Source organism: Gossypium hirsutum, chromosome A05 (assembly GCF_007990345.1).
Source record: "Gossypium hirsutum isolate 1008001.06 chromosome A05, Gossypium_hirsutum_v2.1, whole genome shotgun sequence".
NCBI lineage: Eukaryota > Viridiplantae > Streptophyta > Magnoliopsida > Malvales > Malvaceae > Gossypium > Gossypium hirsutum.
Window position 1 is genome coordinate 105,410,091 of NC_053428.1, and position 22,137 is coordinate 105,432,227.

Sequence of the window (22,137 nt, forward strand, 5' to 3'; positions counted from 1 at the left end):
TTCGTGGCTTTGGCTATTCATTTTCGCAGTCATATGCTGGAGAATCTGCAAATGGAAAAACAAGATTTGTTTTGCCAATGTTTATCCGCCTGGTAATTGTAAAACTGAGATTATTTGCAATTACTGGAAGGATATGGTCATTGTCCTGATGCATCAAGCTCGACGCGATTCAAGCAAGAACTTCTCTGTTGAGATTAGCCGGTTGACGGGTGGTGCAAATTAAAATACAGATGAAAGTTGGTTTCGAGACAAGAACTTTGTGACTGTAGGGGGTAATTAGAGATATGCATGGAAGATGCATTTCTGGTTTTTCAATCAGCATTGGTAATTGTAGCATCGATTTAGAAGAACTTTGGGGTCTTTTATTTGGTAGTTATTAACTTTTATGTCCATACTTTTTTATATAATAACATTTATGATCAACTTTATCAAATATTTTCTAAAACTTGCAATATACTCAAAAATACATTTTAAATCTATTTTTATTTATTTAAATGCTTTTAAGTTAATATTAAAGTATTTTTGTTTATCTGAATCTATATTTCAATTTTTAAACTAAAATTAAACACTAATTATTTATGATATGATTTATAGCAATGTAAAACAAAATATGGATTTTATAGGCATACAACTACTATTTTCAAATATTTGGTTTACCTCACGTTAATTTGTTTCTATTTTATTTAAAATAAAATTTAAATTTAACATTTTATTATAAACATATAATCCCCGCCATCAACTAAATCTATAAATAATTATCTAAGAAAGAACATATATGATAAAAAATTATAATGAGATTAATATTCAAATAAATAAAATGATCTTTTGTATTATTTTTAAAACATAATCTTAGATAGCATATCGATAAAAATTTTGAAAAATCTAAACTAGTGAATAATGAAATATTAAATAAAATATAAAAATATAGTAAATGTGCCACTTGTCGCAAATGTAATATATGTATTTTTTATATTAAATATACTATTTTTCGTCCATTAATTGATTGTATGTATTAATTAAAATATAATTTATTTTTAATTTAATACTAAAAAAATAAAAGAATAGATGCCACATACAAAAAAATTGAAAGTAAGAATATAGAATAAGATATGTTAAAAATAAAGAAAGTAAAATACTATTCTTTAAAATAATTTTATATTATTGCGGATATTTATATATATATTTAGAATTTTAAGAATTTAAAAATTATATCTTTATTTATCTTAAATTTAAATTTAAAAATATATATTTTATGATAATTTTTAAATTTAATGAAATAATTAAAAATACAATATTGAATAAAATTAAATTTAAATTGAGTTATAATGATAATGATAATTTTTAAAAATCTAATGATACAAGATAATATTTTTTATCTTTATAATAAATTATATTTTTTTATTTTCTTACATAAAAAATTTACATAAAATTTTTTCTCAGATTTTAATTTTTATTTATTTAAAATTGTTAAAAAAAATAATTTATGTGCCAAATAAGTAAACTATTTAATTAATTTTAAGTTTTAAACATTATAATATAATATATATAATATATTATAAATGATAGATTATAGATAAATAATATATTCTGTCAATCATTAATTTACCTTTTCATATTAAAACCATAATGTTAAATTAAAATGTGAAATAATAGTAATTTAAATTTAATACTTTTTTATTAATTCAGATATTGTTAAAAATGAAATTGGGTTTAGGCCCAAAGGAGAGTCCAAAACCCAATTTGAGAAGTATAAAAGAAGCTAGCGTTTCTTCAACGTCCAAATAACAAAGTTTTGTCTCTGAAAATCAAAGAGGTAAAAAATTTCAGCGGAAGAAAGATTGCTTTTCAATCATGGAAATAATCTTTAACAACATTTGCCTTACTGTTTTGCAGTAACTAAAGAAGATGCAAATATTCGTCAAAACCCTAACGGGGAAAACTATCACTCTCGAAGTTGAAAGCAGTGATACCATAGACAATGTCAAGGCCAAGATTCAGGTTTTGTTTTTCTTATCCATCATGTTAAACATAATCTAATCTTCAATATCTATTGTTTCCGTGCACTATTGTTTTTATTTTAGTTTGTTTTCCTCTTGCGAAACTGCAAACTTAGTTTTAGAGGAGTTTAATTTGTTCTTCGTGAATGATTCCTTTATTGTATGATTTTTCCTTTTTTATGTTTATCGTTTTCCTCTTACGGAACTGAAAACTTAGTATTAGAGAAGATTGACGCCTAACCTGCTTCTTTTATGCTGTACTTAGCAATTTCTGTGAAAGTTGCTTGGAAATTAATTTAGGGATGACAATGTGTAGTTTAAAAAAAACTGGATCTGACACTATTTGATCCAGCTTTTCTGCGGATTCAGATATTGGGTCTACTATTTGCAGCGGATTTGAAGCAAAATTCGGATATGAACCATTGGATATATGTTACTTGAATTTGCTTTGATTTTGGCTCAATTAGTGGCCTAATATCCTACTTCTTTAGCATGATCTACTATATTTATGCAGATAATGTATTCCAATATTCTGACCTGATATTTATTTAGCTATATTTTAATTTTATTATTTAAATATCATATAATAAATTGAGATATTTAGTAACTTAGGAATTACGACCGATATTGTTTTTGAATTCAGGTGCAGATACAGATGGTGAGCAAAAAATAAACAAACTTGGGTTTTGAGTTTAGCCGAAATGAAATCGGATACTTGAAAATTACGAATATTTGATCGGTTGCCATTTGTAGAAATTATTGTAGAAGTGAATTGATGATAAAGCAAGTTCCATATTGATTGAATTGGCTATAAGTAGACTGGCCGATTTATTTTATGTGCTCCGCTTTTGCCCCTGAGTTGATTAATTTTAGATTTACTTAATCACCACTTCATTAATGATTGGATAAAATTGGTTTATTCAACTAAAATAGTTCAAGTTGACTACATGCAATTTTGCATTTCCATTAGAAGATGTGAGTGCTAAAATAAACTTAAACCATACTCTCTTTTGTACTCTGCTAGCACTATTGGTTATGCATACTTGTAAAGCTTCCTATTCCATTGATTAAAAAAAAAGACTACTTCCATTATTACCTTTCTTTTATATCTGCTATTTTATTTTCAATCTATTTGTTTCCTCCCAAGAGGACATTGTTTGAACATAATGCTCTCTTCATGGTTACTGTGCTGACAATGAATTATATTTTCCAGGATAAAGAGGGCATCCCTCCTGATCAGCAGAGGTTGATTTTTGCTGGTAAGCAACTAGAAGATGGCCGAACCCTAGCTGATTATAACATCCAAAAGGAGTCCACTCTTCACCTAGTTTTAAGGCTTAGAGGAGGAACCATGATCAAGGTGAAGACTCTCACCGGGAAAGAAATTGAAATTGACATTGAACCAACTGATACCATTGATCGTATCAAGGAACGGGTTGAAGAGAAAGAAGGAATTCCTCCAGTTCAGCAAAGGTACCAAGTTTGTTCTTCTGCATTGTACTGAATGCATCTCTGGGATTTACTTGATCATTGACATGCTTCTTCGTTATTCTTGTGATTTGAAATCCTTGTTTATTTTCCATTGGCTAATATAACTTATGGGGGGTGCTTATTGACCATATTTCTCCAAAGGTGTAGAGACTATTCACAACTTCTTTTACATACAGGATTCAAAATTTGATGATTTTACACTTTCGTGTAACACTGAATCTTAAGTATGTTATGTTATCAGATGCCCTTAGGTATATTGTTTAATTATTGCCAAATTTATCAGAAAGGTATTTCCAAGTTTATACTCGATAAAGGTAAGACATGATTGGGTCGCAGGGTCGTATATATCTGGTCCGAATGACCTGTTTGACTGTAACCTTAGTGCTCTGGTTCTTGACTTGTCAATTTAATGCATATCTTGACTCTTGTTACAGGCTTATATATGCCGGGAAGCAACTTGCAGATGACAAGACAGCGCGGGACTACAATATTGAAGGTGGCTCAGTGCTGCATCTTGTGCTTGCACTGAGGGGTGGCTGTCTGTAGATGGTGCCATAAAAAAAAAATACCTGGACAGAAACTGTTGCAATTTTAATTATTGCATAAATCTAATGACTTTGCATTTGATTCGTTGAGAAATGCATGAATTGATGATGATTTCCTCAAGACACAGATGTTGTGCTGTATTACTTGTTTTGTATAAATCAGGCTTCTTCGGATGGCCTCGCAAACTCTTGAGGATATGTCAAAAAGGTCCAAATGGGCTTTAGTTTATAAGGTACCATATGATTGCACACTCTGATACTATAAGTATTGTAATGACTCAAAATTAATGAGCATTAGAAAAGTACATTATCGGGTTTCTGTTTTGACAAAATGAGTTCATAAATTATTATTAGAAATATTTGTGAGTCTAGTAGTGTGTTTAATTAGGCTTTAATTAAGTGAAATTAACTTAATTTAGAGAATAGTAAAAAGAATTAGATTGAATAAGGAGGAAAAGTTGAACTATAGATTAATAGAAAATAAAAAGGATTAAAATGATAATTAAGCTATTAACAAGAAATGAGGCGGCATATATGTAATGATTTTTATGTTATATTTTAATTATATAATTAATTATTTAGGTATAAATTATGTTAAATTAATTTAAAATAATTATATTATAAGATTTTTATACAAAAAAAAATTAAAATTATGAAAAGTGGATGGTGATGATAATGCACAAATATAAAATACATATTTTTACATTTGTGATACATATATTTGTTATTAAATTGATTTTTATTATTTATTATTATTATTATTCTATTAAATTATAATTTATATTATTAAATTATGATTATTATTATTAAAAATAAATTAAAATAAAGATAGATGTATGGTGATTAAATTATACAAGTGTAATGCATATATTTATACATTTGTAATATATTTATTTAATTACTTTTTATTAAAGTAAAAAGATTTTTATTATGTTAAAATATTAAATTATATAAAATAAATAAAATAAGGACAATTGAATGGTGATGATAATAGGGAAGTGTAAAATATATGTGTCTTCAATTGTAATATATATTTTTCATTGTGCTCTGATTCATTACTGGTACAGGAGCACTTCCAAAGTGTTTCAAAGAGGGGAAGGGTTATCTTGACGTAGGTCTACTTCTGGCCTAGATCAACCTAAGTTAAATGGAGTCTCTACCATCCTGATTAAAAAATCATACATGAAACTTCATACACCTTAAGATTCATAGGACGAAAAGAGCATTTTTGAGGTCCTTATACTCATTATGCCTAGCATTGAATAGACCAGGTATTCACCCTATCAATATCTCAAATCAATGATGGGTTCGATTCGGATCTTGCCTAAACGGCACCCGAATCGGACTATATTTATTATAATAATAATTATTAAGTAAAAGAATAAAAGAATGAAACAAACAATAAATAAATAATAAAAAACTACATTATCAACAGTCCACCAGTCTGAAATTATTACAATGGCCCAATACCCTAGCCCAAAAACTAAATCAAGGTAGAGCCCCAGCCTCCGTACCTTCCAGCAGCCATGCCCGCGCCTCTATACGCCAACACAGCACCCGTACCTGCACACCAAACACAAGAAAACAACAGACGCAAGAAAATAGCAAAATTGTATATTTTATTTTTATTTTTTCTTCTCTCGGCTATAAAGCCTAAAGAGAATCACTTGTAAGTTTTTTACACGCACATTACGAGTATTAAAATACAGAAGGTGATTTCGTGCGTTTTGTGTTTCCTCTTTTGAATATGTTTTTCCTCTTTCTTTTCATTTTGCATGTGTTTTCTTAGTATAATGAAATAAGGAGGGAGTTTACCTTCGTGAATAAACGATTGAAATCCTCATCTCCTTCGTAGATATCGGAGTTTGAGAGGAGATTTCAAGGTCGAAATCGTCGAACCTTGAACGTAGGGAACCACTTTGGACCACCGTCCATCGATTACAATGGTGGAATGGGGGTCGAACGGCAGATGGAATAAGGGCAAGCTCTTAGGGTTTTCAATTTCCCCTTTTGTTCCGCCGAAATGCCTTGATTTCGAGGCTGATTTTCCTTTTAATTGGAAGGCACGAGGTGACGTCGTTTCAGGCAAGGCTCAACAGCCTTGAAACGACGCCGTCTCAAAAGGGGGGCTAGGATCCTCGTGTCGACCCGTTGGGTAGGCCGGACCCACGCTTCTTTGTTTAAAAGGGTTAATTTCGTGCTCGGTCCTTCCTCCTTGCGTGGTCATTCAATAGCATACCATTTGTTTTATTTATTTCTTTTAATTTATCCCCGAAATTTACGTTTGTTTGCAAAGGGATCCGCGCCTGAGCATTGCGTTTTGGGAGCTGGGTTATTTCTAGCTTAAGTCCCCACGCAACTTTGCGCATGGCATATTGGTCCCTATTGTTAATATTGTTAATTTTTGAATTATCTCTTTGTTTTAGTTTATTTTTAATTAAGTTTTTTTTATAGCCATTTTTTTATTCTTAATCAATTATTTGTACTTTTTAAACAACTTTGGTAATTGTTACTTTGTCATTGTAATTTTTTTTTTGTAATGTCATCATCACATTTCGTATAATTTATAAATGTTTATTTCCTCTACATTATTACACATATATATATACCTTATAATAAAGTTAATGTTATTTCATACATATAATGGCTTTTGACTCTATCCATGTATTTTAGCATATTTTTGTTATTCTAACATGTTTTGTATATATGTTTTGCATAAAATTTAAATTATTTTTATACTTACTTATATTAGTACACATATTTGATTTACATACATTATTAAACCTATACATATTATCATTTCTATGTTATTTTACATGTACTTACTTTTAAATTTATATGAATATATATTAATACACTTATTACTTTAATAGATTTTTCTATTTAAAACACTTTTTTGCTTTATGATTTGTCAATTATTTTCTTTATATATATGAAACAATTTTAGAAACTTCATTTTTGTAATTATAAAATTATTATTTTTGAATATTTCTTCATATTATATTGCTTTTGTGTTAGCTTATTATTTAAATTTTTTGATATAAGGGTATGTGTAATTTTTAGACTAACTTAAAATTTATATATATCTTATTATTAATCTCATGATCTTTTTACAATAGATTTACATGCACATATGTTTTATAAATCTATTTTGTGTATTATGTCTTGTCTTGTATCCTTATTCTTCTTTTGTATTATATATATTATTAAAGTCAGCATGTACTTTGTCAACTTTTAAATGAATTTGTGTTTAAAATATTTTACACGCAATTTGATTCCAACTTTTATTCTATAATATTTATTTCAATAATTATACATTCTTAGTTTCTACGCAAATTTGTCAACTTATATATTACGTGTTTTAAAAAATATTCATTCTACAATATATATTTTAATGATTGCATGTGTATATTAAACTTGTCTTTACAAATGTTTTTTAATTTATCAATCCATCAGTTCATATAGTGTGTATCGTGTACTTATCATTGTTTTAAAATAATTTTATACCATATTGCTTCTTTGATTTGCATTTTGTTTTGCGCATCTAGTAGTAATCGTTTTATATTATTCCATGTATGTTGTCGTTGCATATTATTTATTCACTGTTTTACATTGTCGTGTTAATTATTCTCCATGCATGATCGAAATTGAGTTTTATTTCCAAGTTAGTTATACTTAGTTGTTTAAGTGCTTGTTAGTTGATTAAATAAATTGCATTATCTTTATTTTTCCATTGTCGTATTTTTATGCGTACATATATTATCCCATATCATTGTTTTCCACTTGGTTTATGAAATGTGGTTTTATAAAATCCAAATTTTTATGATTAGTTTAGTCTTATTTCGAGTCGAATTAATGCGCTTTAAGCTAATTTTATAATCATTCATGTTTTCTAAAAATCCTTTAAAACGAAGGCGATGTTCGACATTTGGCAATTCGTGGAATCGTGCCCTAACGTGTTGGGTTGCAATTTCTCTTTTGCACAAAATAATCGAATGTCCCTTTGGAATTTCATTCATGTTTTCTAAAAACTCTTTAAAATGAAGGTAATACTCGATGTTTGGCAATTCGAGAATCGTGCCCTATCGTGCTGGGTTGCGATTTCCCGTTCGTTCAAAACAATCGAATATTCCTTTAGAATATCACCCATGTCTTTAAAGATTCTATAAAACGAAGGTAATGTTCGATGTTTGGCAATTCAGGGAATTGTGCCCTATCGCGCTGGGTTGCGATTTCCTGTTGTTCAAAATAATCGAACATTCCCTTTAGAATTTCACTCATATTTCTTAAAAATTTTAAAAATAAGGCAATGCTCGATGTTTAGAAATTTGAGGAATCATGCCCTACTGTGTTGGGTTTCGATTTTTCGTTGGACTAAATAATTGGGCATCCTTTTGTAATTTCCACTTATAAAATTTAGGAAGTCGAAATTTATCGTGTTTTTGAGGGTAACAGATTGTGTCCTATCGTGCTGGATTTGATGTTGTATTCCTCTGAAACAAGAGAATTTTGACGACCAACTCGGGCTATTCAAATGTTTGTACAAAGGATCACATTTCAAAAATATTTTAAATTTTAGACATAAAGACAGCATTCAATCGATTTGGTACCAATTTTGGGCGTAATGAGGGTGCTAATCCTTCCTCATGCGTAACCGATTCCCGAACCCGTTTTCTCAAATTTTGTAGACCAAAATCATCGTTTTAGTAAGCCAAAATGTTTTATTAAAATGACCGAAATTCTTGGTGATCCAATCACACCTAAAAAAGGATTGGTGGCGACTCCATTTCTGTTTTTCAAAAGTCGATTCCCCCTTTTTCATTAAATTTAAAATTTTGAACGGAAAGCTATGGTTTCAACAAGTGTCACGGGCTTAGAGTTTTCACAAGCAATCTGTACGGCCTTAGGCAATTTCTTTGCTCACAAACGCCTAAGTCAGCCTGACTCGCAACAATTGAGGATTCAATTGAATTCCTCTAAGGCACCTACGAAGAACAGCAGAGGAATGAAATAAGAACGATCTTAAAAGTTGAATAAAAGCCACAGAGAAATAAGAACACTTGAGAGAAAAGTTTGAGTGAATGCTCTCAAAATTCTATTAACAACTGAATGAATACAATAAGGGGAAGAGGCCTCTATTTATAGTTAAGCCTTCCCAATATCAACGGTACAGATCAAATACATCAATGGCTAAGATCTAAAGCTATCAAGATATCAAATCTCTAAGATTACAGAATCGTATCTTCTAAAGATTACATTAAAGTCTAGGATCACATATCTTTGAAGATCCCCTTCCATATTTGCCAAGCATATCTTTGAAGATTACTTTCCATATTTGCCAAGCTCCGGAGATGGGCTTTCAATCTCTCCAAGCACTAGACCAGTCTGATTGGTCAAATGACATCCCTCAAAAGCAATAAATCGCACAAGTCCGTCATGGTTGCAAGTTTCCCTTCGCAACCCATGGCATTCTCTCCCACTTGTTCTAGCGACGCCCTCGTCGCGTCCCCCTCATGGAACTAAGCTATCTTCTCTTAGAATTGCCACAATGCCTCGGTAGGTTCCCAACTTGCTTCGCTGTCAGGTAGTCCTTTCCATCGTAACAAGTATTCATGTCGTGGCCGATGACACCTTCATCTCACTACACGATCTGCCTCAATGTTTTTAACTTCTCGGTCATAAGAGACCTTTACCCCCATTGGTGCTCGTTTAGACTTGCCTCGATTTGGATCCTCTTGTATCAGAACTCCCCCAATGGCATAATCTGACGCATTCGTGCGTATTTTATAAGGCTTCGAGTAATCCGGTAATGCAAGTACGGGCTCACTTGTCATTACTTGCTTCAATTGATTGAAAGCCCTCTCACACTGTGGGTTCTAATCTCATACCTTACCCTTTTTCAACATGTCCGTCAAGGGTGCAGTAATTCTAGAGTAGCCTTCGATAAAGCGTCTATAGTAGTTTGCCAGCCCAAGGAAATATCTCAACTCTGTCACCTTGGTTGGAGCCTCCCACTAGGCAATGGCCCGAACCTTACTTTCATCCATCCGAATTTTGCCACCTCCCACAATGTAGCCCAGAAATGACACCTTTCGTTGAGCAAAGGTGCATTTATCCTCTTTGACGAACATTTCATTTTCCCTTAAAGTTTGGAACACTTCCCTCAAATGTTCCACATGTTCGTCGAGTGGCTTACTGTACACCACAATATCGTCAAGGTAAACAACCACAAAACGAGTAAGGAAAGGTTGAAGTATCTTATTCATCAAGGTGCAGAATGTAGCTGGGGCATTCGTGAGTTCGAAGGGCATCACCGAAAACTCATACGAGCCATACAGCGTCACACAAGCTGTCTTTGGCTCGTCCCCTTCGACTATCCGAACTTGATGGTACCCCAATCTCAAGTCTAACTTGGTAAACTATCTCGCACTACCAAGCTGGTTGAACAAGTCTGCAATGAGGGGAATAGGGTACCTATTCCTCACGGTGATCTTGTTTAGGGCCTAACAACCGATACACATCCGTAATGACCCATCATGTTTCTTTTGAAATAACACTGGTGCACCATACGGAGATTTAAATGGTCTAATGAATCCCGCATCTAAAAGCTCCTTTAATTGTTTCCATAATTCCTCAAATTCCGGCGGGGACATACGATATGGGGCTCTAGTTGGCGGCACCATGTTGGACACCAATTCAATCCTATGATCTACCTCCCTCTTAGGTGTCAAACTCTTTGGCAAATTTGCAGGCATCACATCTCGAAAGGATTGTAGTACTTGGCCCACTTCCTTAGGGATCTCACCCACAGTCTTATCGATTTCCTCAATCTTCAAAGTGGCTAAGTAGGAGACTTCATCTTTACGTACTCCTTTAGCAAATTGGATTGTGGACAATGTTTTCCCTTCCAGGCTCCCATTTCTTGTCAATCTCACCATGCATTGATGGTTTGAATCCGAAATCACCATAAAATTACCGGAAGGACAAATCGTCGCATTAACCTGATCAAGAAAACTCAATCCAACTATAGAATCATAGTCATCAAGTGGTATTACCTTGATGGATGCCTTACCGGTCCTGTAATAACCCGAATTTTACGATTATTAGAAAAGTGTATTTTCAAGTCTCCGTTACTAAAAAAATAGATCCGTAAATATTTATCAAAAATATTTAAAAAGTTAATTGAGTGGTTAATTAGAGTTTAATTAAGTGAATTTAGCTTAATTAGAGATAATTGGATAAAAGGATTAAATTGAATAAAGTGTGAAATTTTAATTATAGATTTAAAGAAAATAAAAAGGACCAAAATAGAAATTATGCCATTTAGCATAAGTGAGGCGGCATATAAAGTAAAAATCTAAGATTTTTACTTAGATTTTAATTATAATATATATTTATTAGTAATAAATGATATTAAATTAATTTATTATAATTATATTATAATATATTTATATGATAAATAAATTAGTATAAAGACAAATGTATAGTAAATAAAATATACAAGTCTATGAATAAAAATACATACATTTGTAATACATGTATTAGATATTAAATAAATATTGATTATTTTATAAAAGATATTTATTAATTAAATAATTATATTATAAGATTTTATATGATAAATATATTAAATAATAAAAAATGTACGGTTATAAATGAATACAAATGTACTACCAATATACACATGAATAAATAAATAATACTTATTATTTAAGTATAAATACATATGTGTATATATATATAAAAGAAATAAAGAAAGAAAAAGGATAGAAATGAAGAAACAAAGCAAACGAAATAGAGAGCAGGGGAATGAAAGAAAGAAAAAGAGAAAAGAAAGAAGAAAAGGGAAAATTATAGGTGTGAAGCTTAGAAGTTTAATAGGTAAGTCAATTTAGCCCATTTTACTTAATTTTGATGTTTTAGAAGCTTTGGAATAAGATTTTGATGAAATTAAGTTGATATTTTGAAAGTTATTAGATTTCTAGATAATGTTCATGCTGAGTAAAATGATAAAATAAAGGTTAAATTGATAGAAATTCAAGTTAGAAATGAAATAAGGATTGAATTGTAAAGTAATTCATAAGTTTTATGTTGAAGGGCTAATTTGAGGAAATTTCGAAATTAGTTAAATAAGTTGAAAATTTAGTAGTTAAATTTGAGTTAGGATGGAACTTGAATAGAAATAGAGTATGAATTAAGTTAGTAAAGTGAATGAATTAGTTAGGACCTCATTGAAAAAGGTGTAAAAGTTGCTAAAAGGATTAAATAGCTCAATTGTCAAATAAGGAAGGACCTAAAGTGCAAATAAGCCCAAAGGAGATATTTTGAGTAGTAAAAATATTATTTAATAGTAAAAAGTCATTAATATTTGACAGAATTAATAAATTCATAATACCTCGGCCTCAGCTACAGAAGCAAAACTTCTCAACCCTGCCGTGTGCGTGAATTTTTGTTTTTGTCTGCTGCTTGTTCCAACTCGCTCACGGTCCTACATAATGAAGTTATTATTACGTATATAGTAAACAGCATATACCAAAAAAATTATAATAGTTTAGAATTACGTAATACCTTTCCTTTCTTTAAATTCCAAAATCTAACCGCATCTTTCCATTGGTACCTCAGCATTCCCGACGGGACATTTCGCAATTTTTCCTCGAGGCTTATATCTTTCTTAAAATATAATTTTTTCAAAGTGCTTTTATTGTCTCTCCATTTTTTACCCAATGCCTTCTTAATATGGTCATCGGAGACCTCTAAAGCAAACCTCTCCTAAAAAAACACAAGTTTAGAATGTAAATATAAATGAAACTTAAACCAAATTATTATAAATTACATTCACATTTTGTTACCTTAATATTAGCGAGAGCCTGATTTTTGTTGCTGTCAGGCATGTGATGTCATGATTCGTAGTTGATGGGCAACATATTGGCATTTCGTGCTAAAATGCCTAAATAGCTTCTAAAAGTTGAGCTTCAGATCCAACAGGCTGACCATGACTGTTTCTACTTACTTTGACACGCTCAATAGGATCTAAGCGTATAAATCTTTAAGCATCGTACGTCCTCGACCTCTGCGCATCGCACCACTTTCAGCTGAGAAACGATATACTATTATTATATTAAAATTGAAAAATAAATCAATAATAAAAGTCAACACATGTGAAATGAACTTAACATTACTTTAAAATTCTCCAGGCTCGTCAAGTGTCTTTAGCACATTCGAAGATCCAACAACTTTCTGCTGTTCACTATTTGTTTCTTCCGAATTTTGAGTATTCTGGACAATACTTAAATCTCGTAATCTTCTTCTACGCATTTTTCCTGCAATATACATAAAATAGTTGAAGTTTTAGTAATAAATTACAACAATAATAGTACATATAAAATAGTTAAATTATATAACATGACCAATATTAAAATTATAATATTACATATAATTAAAAAATCATAAAATCTCACTACATCATTATTCGTAAATATCTTCATCCACATCATGTCGAACCCATTGATGTTGTGTACTAGTACTAGGGATATTTTCATCTAAGTTTTGTTCTGGAAAATGTAATGTTTCTGATCTTTCGACGATGTCATCTCTACTTCCATTACTTATGTCAAACAAGTCTCTAGGGGTGTTCCGGAGTACAACATACCAAACCTCGTCAGTTGGATCTTTCGAATAAAAAACTTGTTTCACTTGAGAGGAAAATACATATAAAACAAGAGAAATTAACCATTGTAAAACCAAATTGATCTTTTTTAATTTCGCGAGCAGTATTAACATCAGCCTAATCACACTGAAATAAGACAACTTTCCACTGCCATAGTAATCCAACTCAATAATGTCGGTAAGAAGTTCGTAATACTCCACATTACCCTCAACCGAATTTCTGTCCCTAGCACTAGCATAACTTGTAATTGAAGAATTAACAATTCCACAATTTTGAGTTCTCATTCTCTCGCGATATTTTGTATGAAATCTGTATCCATTTATGAGGAATACACTATATCTTTTTATTACTCTATTCGGACCTTGGGAAAGCCATTTAACTTCGTCATTGACGTCCTTCCCATTCCAAACCTATTGAATCGAAAGTAAATTAAGTAATTATAAATGTATTATGTAAAAACATTCTTATTTAATTAACTAAATGTCGCGATTATATGTAACTTATTAACTTCAGTTACATACCGTTTGGCTTAATCATTCATGAAAAGATTCTGTAAATAACTTATTAATCTCTCGATGTTGTAATCTTCGAGAGCGTGCACGAGATCTCAAAATTTGTTTGTACTCACTATGTTAAAAAAAAGTTTAATTGGTTAGAAGATAAACAAATCAAAACGACGAATATTTGAGGAAATTTTAGTACTTGCGTAATGGTTCAATTGAATCGTGGTGAAAAAGTACATATCGATGTGCTTGTATCCACGATATATCATCTAATTCTGCAATTTCAACTTTACCGATTGGTTCTCTAAAATAAATAAGTTTCGGCCAAGTTATGATCATTGAGCCCAACATTTCTACTTGGTCTATTCAATCGTGTTTTAACATCTTCTAAATATCTAAAACAGAAGGTCATGCACTCCTCTGCCAAGTAGCCTTCAACAATTGATCTTTCTGGATAACGCTTATTGCGACAATACGACTTCAATTTGCTTAGGAACCTAAACACGACATACAATATTTATCAAAAGCTGTAACTAAATGTATAGAGGTGAGTGAATGAATACTTGAGAAATAAATTAGCACCTTTCTATAGGATACCTCCATTGATAAAAAACCGGTCCACCAAGTATTGCTTCGTGAGGGAGATGGATTACTAATTGCACCATAGTAGTGAAGAAGAAAGGTGGAAAGATCTTCTCTAAATTGCATAAAGTCAAAGCCGCTCGATCATGTACTTTCTCAAGTTCTTCAACATCCAAAACTTTGTCACAAATAGCTTTCATTAAATTGGATAGTTCAATTATACAGGACATTACGTTTTTTGACATACAACAACGTAAAGCAACTGGGAGTAAATCTTGCATCAAGATGTGATAATCATGTGATTTTAATGAAAATAATCTTCGATCTTTAAGACTCACATCGAGATATATTTGACGCATACGCATCTGGGACTTTTATATCCTTCAACACCATGCAAAACACTTCTTTCTCTTCTTTTGACATTGAAAAAATAGAAGGCGGCAACTAATATTTCTCATTCGGAAGTACTTGAGGATGAAGATTAGGCCGAATTCTTATGTCAACTAAATCAATTCGACTCTAAAGATTGTCTCTTGTTTTTTCATCAACATTCAAAACTGTCCCAATTATGTTCTCACAGACATTTTTATCAATATGCATGACATCAAAATTGTGGCGTAAAACATTGTGCTTCCAATAAGGCAACTAAAAAAAAGAGTGTCCACAAACCCGCCTCATTAGGATCATCCTCTTCGTCAGATTCATCATCAGATTTATACCTCGATCTTCTCTTTGTTTGTGTGTTAGGTAGTTGATTCATCTTCCTATAACTAAAATTGATATCTTTTAACATAAACCAGATATCAGATCCAACGGTCTGCTCAGGAGCCGAGTCCTCTGAAATCTAAATTTATGATTTCCATCTAACCATCGACGATGGCCCGTGTAAGAGAACTTCCCATTGTACAACCACTTCGAACAAGTTTGTGTAGCACAACAAGGACAAGCATAACGTCCTTTAGTACTCCAACCCGATAAATTAGCATAAGCCGGGAAATCATTAATTGTCCACAACAAAGCTACACGTAAATTAAAGTTCTCTTTTTTCAATACATCATATGTCTCAACACTCGACCATAACTATTTTAACTCTTCAATAAGTGGCTGCAAATAAATGTCTATCATTTTCGAGACCTTTCTCTACAGGAATAATCATTGATAAAATAAATGAAGATTGTTTCATGCAAATCCATGGAGGCAAATTGTAATGAACAAGCACTACACGCCAAGTGCTGTACGAAGTACTCATGATTTTAAATGGATTAAAGCCGTCAGCTGCTAGCCCAAGCCTCACATTCCGAGGATCGCTTGCAAAGCTTGGAAATTTACTGTCAAATGATTTCCAAGCTAAAAAATCTGCAAGATGTCTTAATAATCCATCATTAGCCCGTTGATCATTATGCCACCTTATAGATTTGGCCGTCTTTGACGACATGAAAAACCTTTGAAGTCTTGGTATTAGGGGAAAATATCGCAAAACCTTGACTAGCTTCTTTCTTAACTGTGCCCCACCTTTATCCACATTCACATATTCTACATTCCTATCCATCCAACGAGACTTACCACAAACATGACAAGACTGTTGGTTTTTCTGATCACCCCAGTACAACATGCAGTCATTTGGGCAACTATGAATTTTATCATACCCAATGCCCAAATCTTTTATGAGTCTCTTCATATCTTGACAAGATTGGAGTATTTTTGCAAACGGAAACATCTCTCAGAAACTCTAGCAGGATTGTAAAAGAGTTTCCGGTCCACCCTCCCAAACATTTTAAGTGAAATAGACGAATACAGAAGGACAATTTCGAATATTTTGATTCCTCGTAAAGTTCTTCGTTCATTTCATTAAGTAAATTATAGAACTTCACCGCTTCTTCATTTAGCTCCTCATCAGGTGCACTTGTTCCCATTTCGCAAAAAATATTTCCACCAATATTACGATCATCGGATGTAATAAAGTTTTGGTGGAAACGATTGCTCACCATGACTGTGCATATTAAATGCATCCCGCAACATACCTTCCATGTCATCTTGTCTAACATACTGGTGGAAAGCAGTATCAGAATAAGTCACATTAATCGTTGAAGAAGTTCCACTAGATGTACACTCACCATGAAAAATCTATTTTTGTACCCCCGAATAAAGCCATTAACAATTAGATGTTCGTAGACAACTTCACGAAAATGCCAATGATATTGCTACACTTCTTACATGGGCAAAGAATCATATTCTTTTGGCTTGCATTTTGAAATGCAAAATTTAAAAAAGTTTGTACTCCATTTCGATAGGGATTGCTTACCCTTGACAAATTCATCCAACTCCTATCCATTTCGTAGTTCTTGAAATCTAAAGTTTACAATAAATTACACGTGTAAGTTGTTTATTTATAAGTATAATAAAGTTAAGTAAGTCATGTATTATGTAAGATATTTATTATGTAAGTTATGAAATTTGATCTTTAAATTCTGTAAGTTATGTATTATGTAAGTTATGAAATTTGATCTTTAAATTCTGTAAGTTATGTATTATGTAAGTTTTGAAATTTGATCTTTAAATTATGTAACTCATGTATTATGTAAGTTATGTAAATTATGTAAGTTATAAAATTTGATCTTTAAATTATGTAAGTTTGTATATGTAAGTTATGTATTATATAAGTTATGTATTAAATAATATTTAAAAACTTATCTTAAGATGGGATTTGGATAATATTGCAACTAAAGTATAAACTATTCAATCAGTAATGACGAACTTAAATTGAAACTTTGTTTAACTAATTACATTGAACTTGCAAGTGAGGAAATGGATGAAACCCAACCTTATTACAAGTTTTTTTTTGGAAAAAAAGAATAGTAATTTAATTTTTATATTAAAATAAATTTAAATAATGGTCAATATTATTATATTGATAAAAAATATTTATAAGTCTTAAAAACATTTAAAAATATAAATATTAAAATCAAACATTATTAATATAAAAAATTAATCAATATGATGTATTCTGCTTATTATTAGAAATATATACAAGGCATGAGATATAATTTGATGAGTAACAAAAAGTAACAAAAAGTAACTTTTCATTTTAAAAAGCTTTTAAATCATTTTTTTGGAAAAAAAGAATAGTAATTTGATTTTTATATTAAAATAAAATATTAAAATAAATTTAAATAATGATCAATATTATTATATTGATAAAAATATATTTATACGTTTTAAAAATATTAAAAAATATTAAATATTAAAATCAAACATTATTAATACCAAAAATTAATTAGTATTAAATATATACTTTTAGTCAAGAAGATAGTATTTAATCATATAATAAATTAATATTTTTTAGTCAATATATTGAAAAATCATGTTAATATTTAAATAGCAAAATTACATTGAAATTGTGCAACTAATTGATTGCAAAAATAAAAAATAAAAAAATGCACAAGTTCAAAATGTACAATAATAAACTTGAAAATTTATAAACTAAGATGAACATTTATTAAGAGTTATATAAATAATTATAAAAAATTGTATATAATTTTTCAACTGATAAAGTATAATATAATTATAACATAAAATTTTTTGATACAACCATAATGGTTAACCAATCAATCACCATTTTGTAAAAAAATAGAAGAAACATGTGCTTGATAAGATAAAGTATAATTTTTTTAACATATAAAGTATAATATAATTATACTATATAAACACCAACTTCAGAAGTCTCACATTTATGATTTTAATTGCATTTTTGTATGGTGTTCAAGTATTGAAACATGCATTGGTAGAAGAGGCAAGCATTGGAGGAAGTGCAGGCATGCTGCTGCACTATCTAAGAAGAAAGAAGAAAGTCATGGTCATCGCAATTACCACAATGGAGGACCCAAAGCCTTACCTAAGTCAATGTGGATTGAAGCTAAGCAAATTGGATGACAGAAAACTGGAGAAGCAGCAGAGGGATGCCGACGGAGATGTAGAAGAGGGATGCCGACGGAAATGTAGCAGAAGGCTGCCGATGACGATGCGAAAGACTACCGAAGGCGATGCAGCAAACGTAAATCTAAAATTCTTGACCAACTGTCAACATTAACAAATATATATATGAGTTCCAGATCAAATATATATGTGTCTTTGATTTTATTTGATTAAGAGTTAATTTCAATAACTTAACACGATGATTAACATTTTTCATAATAATTTTACTAGTATAACCAGATGGCATCAAGACATTTGGGATGATAGGGTCATAAACTGGTAAACTTACAAAAGGCATAAGCTTCCAAGAAAGTTGGGCCGAAACACTCCTCCCTATGTTATTCTAAGCCCAACTAACAGCACTCTCCAATTCTCCATCAACTTGTCCAGGGTTTGGATTTGGATTAGGATATTTGAAAGTTCAATCATAAAATCTAAACTTCTCCACTGTTCAATACTCCATAATAAAGTTTCAACTTTAATAAACTTAAGAAAAGGAAGAACAATTGGTAATATTTTTTCTTGCAAAATAAAGCATCCCTTTTTATATACAAAAGTAATTGCACCTCCATATATTGAAAAAATCTGGACAAATTAATGAAAAAAAATAAAATAATTTGTATTAATATATTATCCAACTTAGCTCCACGCAATCTAAGGACCTTTCCAGACAACAATATAAATGTAATTTAGATCCTTGATGAAAAGCACGTGAAGGTCCAAATTGGGTTGAGTTGTGTCTCAATCATGCATCAAAATCCAATCAAGTCATAAGGGTAACTTATGTTGAATTCAAATCAAATAATTATGTCCAAACCATACACAAATGAATGCGAGTTCGGTTCATCTCACATTCTTCTCTCTCTAATCACAACTTTTCCATCATGGGCGCCATTTTTGAATTAGACTTATACCAAATAACAATCACACCTAAGTTCTAACAAACCTCACATTTCACAAAAATAATGACACTAGTAATTTTATTATCTAATCAACCATGATACTTAAAATATCCAATTTTGCTACCATAACAATCAATCATACCTATCATCTAATTTTTTTTAAAATAAATGTACTTAAAACTTTTTAAGTTTTTAAAAAAAATTATTTTATTTTAAAAATGTGTTATTATCTAATTCATTGACAATTTATAGATTCATTGAATTTGCCTTCCAAATTTTCGTTCAGATGCAACTAGATAAATTTACTACTAGTTATAAAACTGAGATGAACACTAAAATTTTAGTTACATAGTTCAGAAACTTCCTACATCTGTGTGGCTTTACCTAGAATTCTGTAATAGAATATAAAACCAAACAAGCTGCATCAATTGCTAATGCTGTAACAACACATTCATTTAAACTCAAACATGACACAGCATCTGAATGACATAGCATCAATTGCTAATACTTCAATGTAATCAATTGCTAATACTTTTCTACTGCTACTAAGAGTCTAAAGGAAGTACAATTAAAAGATGTGTTATTATCTAATTCATTGACAATTTATAGATTCATTGAATTTGCCTTCCAAATTTTCGTTCAGATGCAACTAGATAAATTTACTACTAGTTATAAAACTGAGATGAACACTAAAATTTTAGTTACATAGTTCAGAAACTTCCTACATCTGTGTGGCTTTACCTAGAATTCTGTAATAGAATATAAAACCAAACAAGCTGCATCAATTGCTAATGCTGTAACAACACATTCATTTAAACTCAAACATGACACAGCATCTGAATGACATAGCATCAATTGCTAATACTTCAATGTAATCAATTGCTAATACTTTTCTACTGCTACTAAGAGTCTAAAGGAAGTACAATTAAAAGATGTGTTATTATCTAATTCATTGACAATTTATAGATTCATTGAATTTGCCTTCCAAATTTTCGTTCAGATGCAACTCGATAAACTTACTCCTAGTTATAAAACTGAGATGAACACTAAAATTTTAGTTACATAGTTCAGAAAATTCCTACATCTGTGTGGCTTTACCTAGAATTCTGTAACAGAAAATAAAACTGAACCAGCTGTATCAATTGCTAATGCTGTAATAGCACATTCATTTAAACTCAAACATGACACAGCATCTGAATGACACAGCATCAATTGCTAATACTTCAATGTAATCAATTGCTAATACTTTTCTACTACTACTAAGAGTCTAAAGGAAGTACAAAGATTGAAAATAGACTAAAGTTGAAGACAATCTTTGAAATATACTTGATCAGTAAAAATCTTTAAATTCTTTAAGATTTTTCCATACACATATGTTCTTTCTATCAAAACCCTAAATCAAATTTCGAAATTTAAAAAACCCAAACATCTCCAAAACCCCGAAAAGAGAGAGAAGCACAACAATCTAACATTTCCAATGTCAGCATGCTAAAGTCTAGGGTTCAAAAGAACAACTAAATGAGAGTACCTTGATTTGTTGGACTCGCAAAAGCTAGCCTTCAGTCGGGTTTGATTTCGAAATGAAATCCCTTAATCTTTCTGCTTGCTGCAAAAATAAAACAGAAGTGAAATCGAAATCGAAATGAAATAAAAAATAAACTGCTTGCTTGTTGCAATGAAATCGAAATGAAACAAGGAGCTTCGGGATTGATTAGAAATCGAAATGAAAGAGAAAATTTGGGCTGGAACAAAAACCATATTTAACCCAGTGACAATAGATTAAAACAAAAACGAAATAATAATAACCTGTCGAACCAAAAGAGAAAGGGAGACGGCAAATGGGTTTGATTTGGGGACAATTTGGGGTTTAGGGGAAATTTTGATTTAGGGGAAAATAAGGGTTTCGGGATTGTATTGGGGTGAAATGGATGAAACAAAAACAGCGTCATTTTGCTAAACATAATGACGTCAGTAAATTGCATAAGAAACGACGTAGTTTTATTTAAACTTTCAAACAATATATCTAATTTGAAAAAAAATTAATTATATTGAATATTATTATTTAAATATTTAATATTTAAATTTAAGGTAAAATCAATTTAAAATAATTTCTAATAATTATTTAAAACATGAAATGAATTGAGATAAAAAAATATATTTTCAAAATCATTTTTGATAAAAATGAACAACATTGGAAAGAAAATGAAAATTTTTAAAACATTAGGTTTTTATTAAAAATACAAGAGTTGTCATTGATATTTTTAACTAGGTGTGAGCAATACTTATTAAAAATTTCTTTTAAAAGATCGTTATTATCTGCATCTTAAAATTAAAGTAAGACAAGTTTAATTTCGAGAGTCGATTACATGCAAAGAAAGTTATTAAATAGATATTATTTTTTAGATTTTGAAATTATAATAAATTTAAATTCAATATTTAATCATGAGGCTATAAATTTGAGAATTTCATGTTAACATT

General features: G+C 30.5%; 1 protein-coding gene and 1 long non-coding RNA gene across 2 annotated transcripts; one reads left to right on the plus strand and one right to left on the minus strand.

The window, feature by feature from the left end:
- The first annotated feature begins 1,708 nt into the window (after positions 1 to 1,708).
- LOC107937146 (ubiquitin-NEDD8-like protein RUB2) lies at positions 1,709 to 4,365 on the plus strand. The gene is made up of 4 exons (XM_016869973.2): positions 1,709 to 1,813; positions 1,894 to 1,998; positions 3,211 to 3,470; positions 3,923 to 4,365. Exons 2-4 carry the CDS (start codon positions 1,906 to 1,908, stop codon positions 4,032 to 4,034), a joined length of 465 nt encoding a protein of 154 aa, XP_016725462.1. The 5' UTR covers positions 1,709 to 1,813; positions 1,894 to 1,905; the 3' UTR covers positions 4,035 to 4,365.
- A 1,050-nt stretch (positions 4,366 to 5,415) lies between these two features.
- On the minus strand, positions 5,416 to 21,603 carry LOC107937153 (uncharacterized). The gene is made up of 7 exons (XR_001694595.2): positions 21,466 to 21,603; positions 21,188 to 21,265; positions 18,678 to 18,859; positions 13,213 to 13,353; positions 12,883 to 13,125; positions 12,429 to 12,802; positions 5,416 to 11,110 (listed from the first exon to the last, which is right to left on the minus strand). It is a non-coding gene; the product is annotated as an uncharacterized lncRNA (long non-coding RNA).
- Between the last annotated feature and the right edge of the window lie 534 nt (positions 21,604 to 22,137).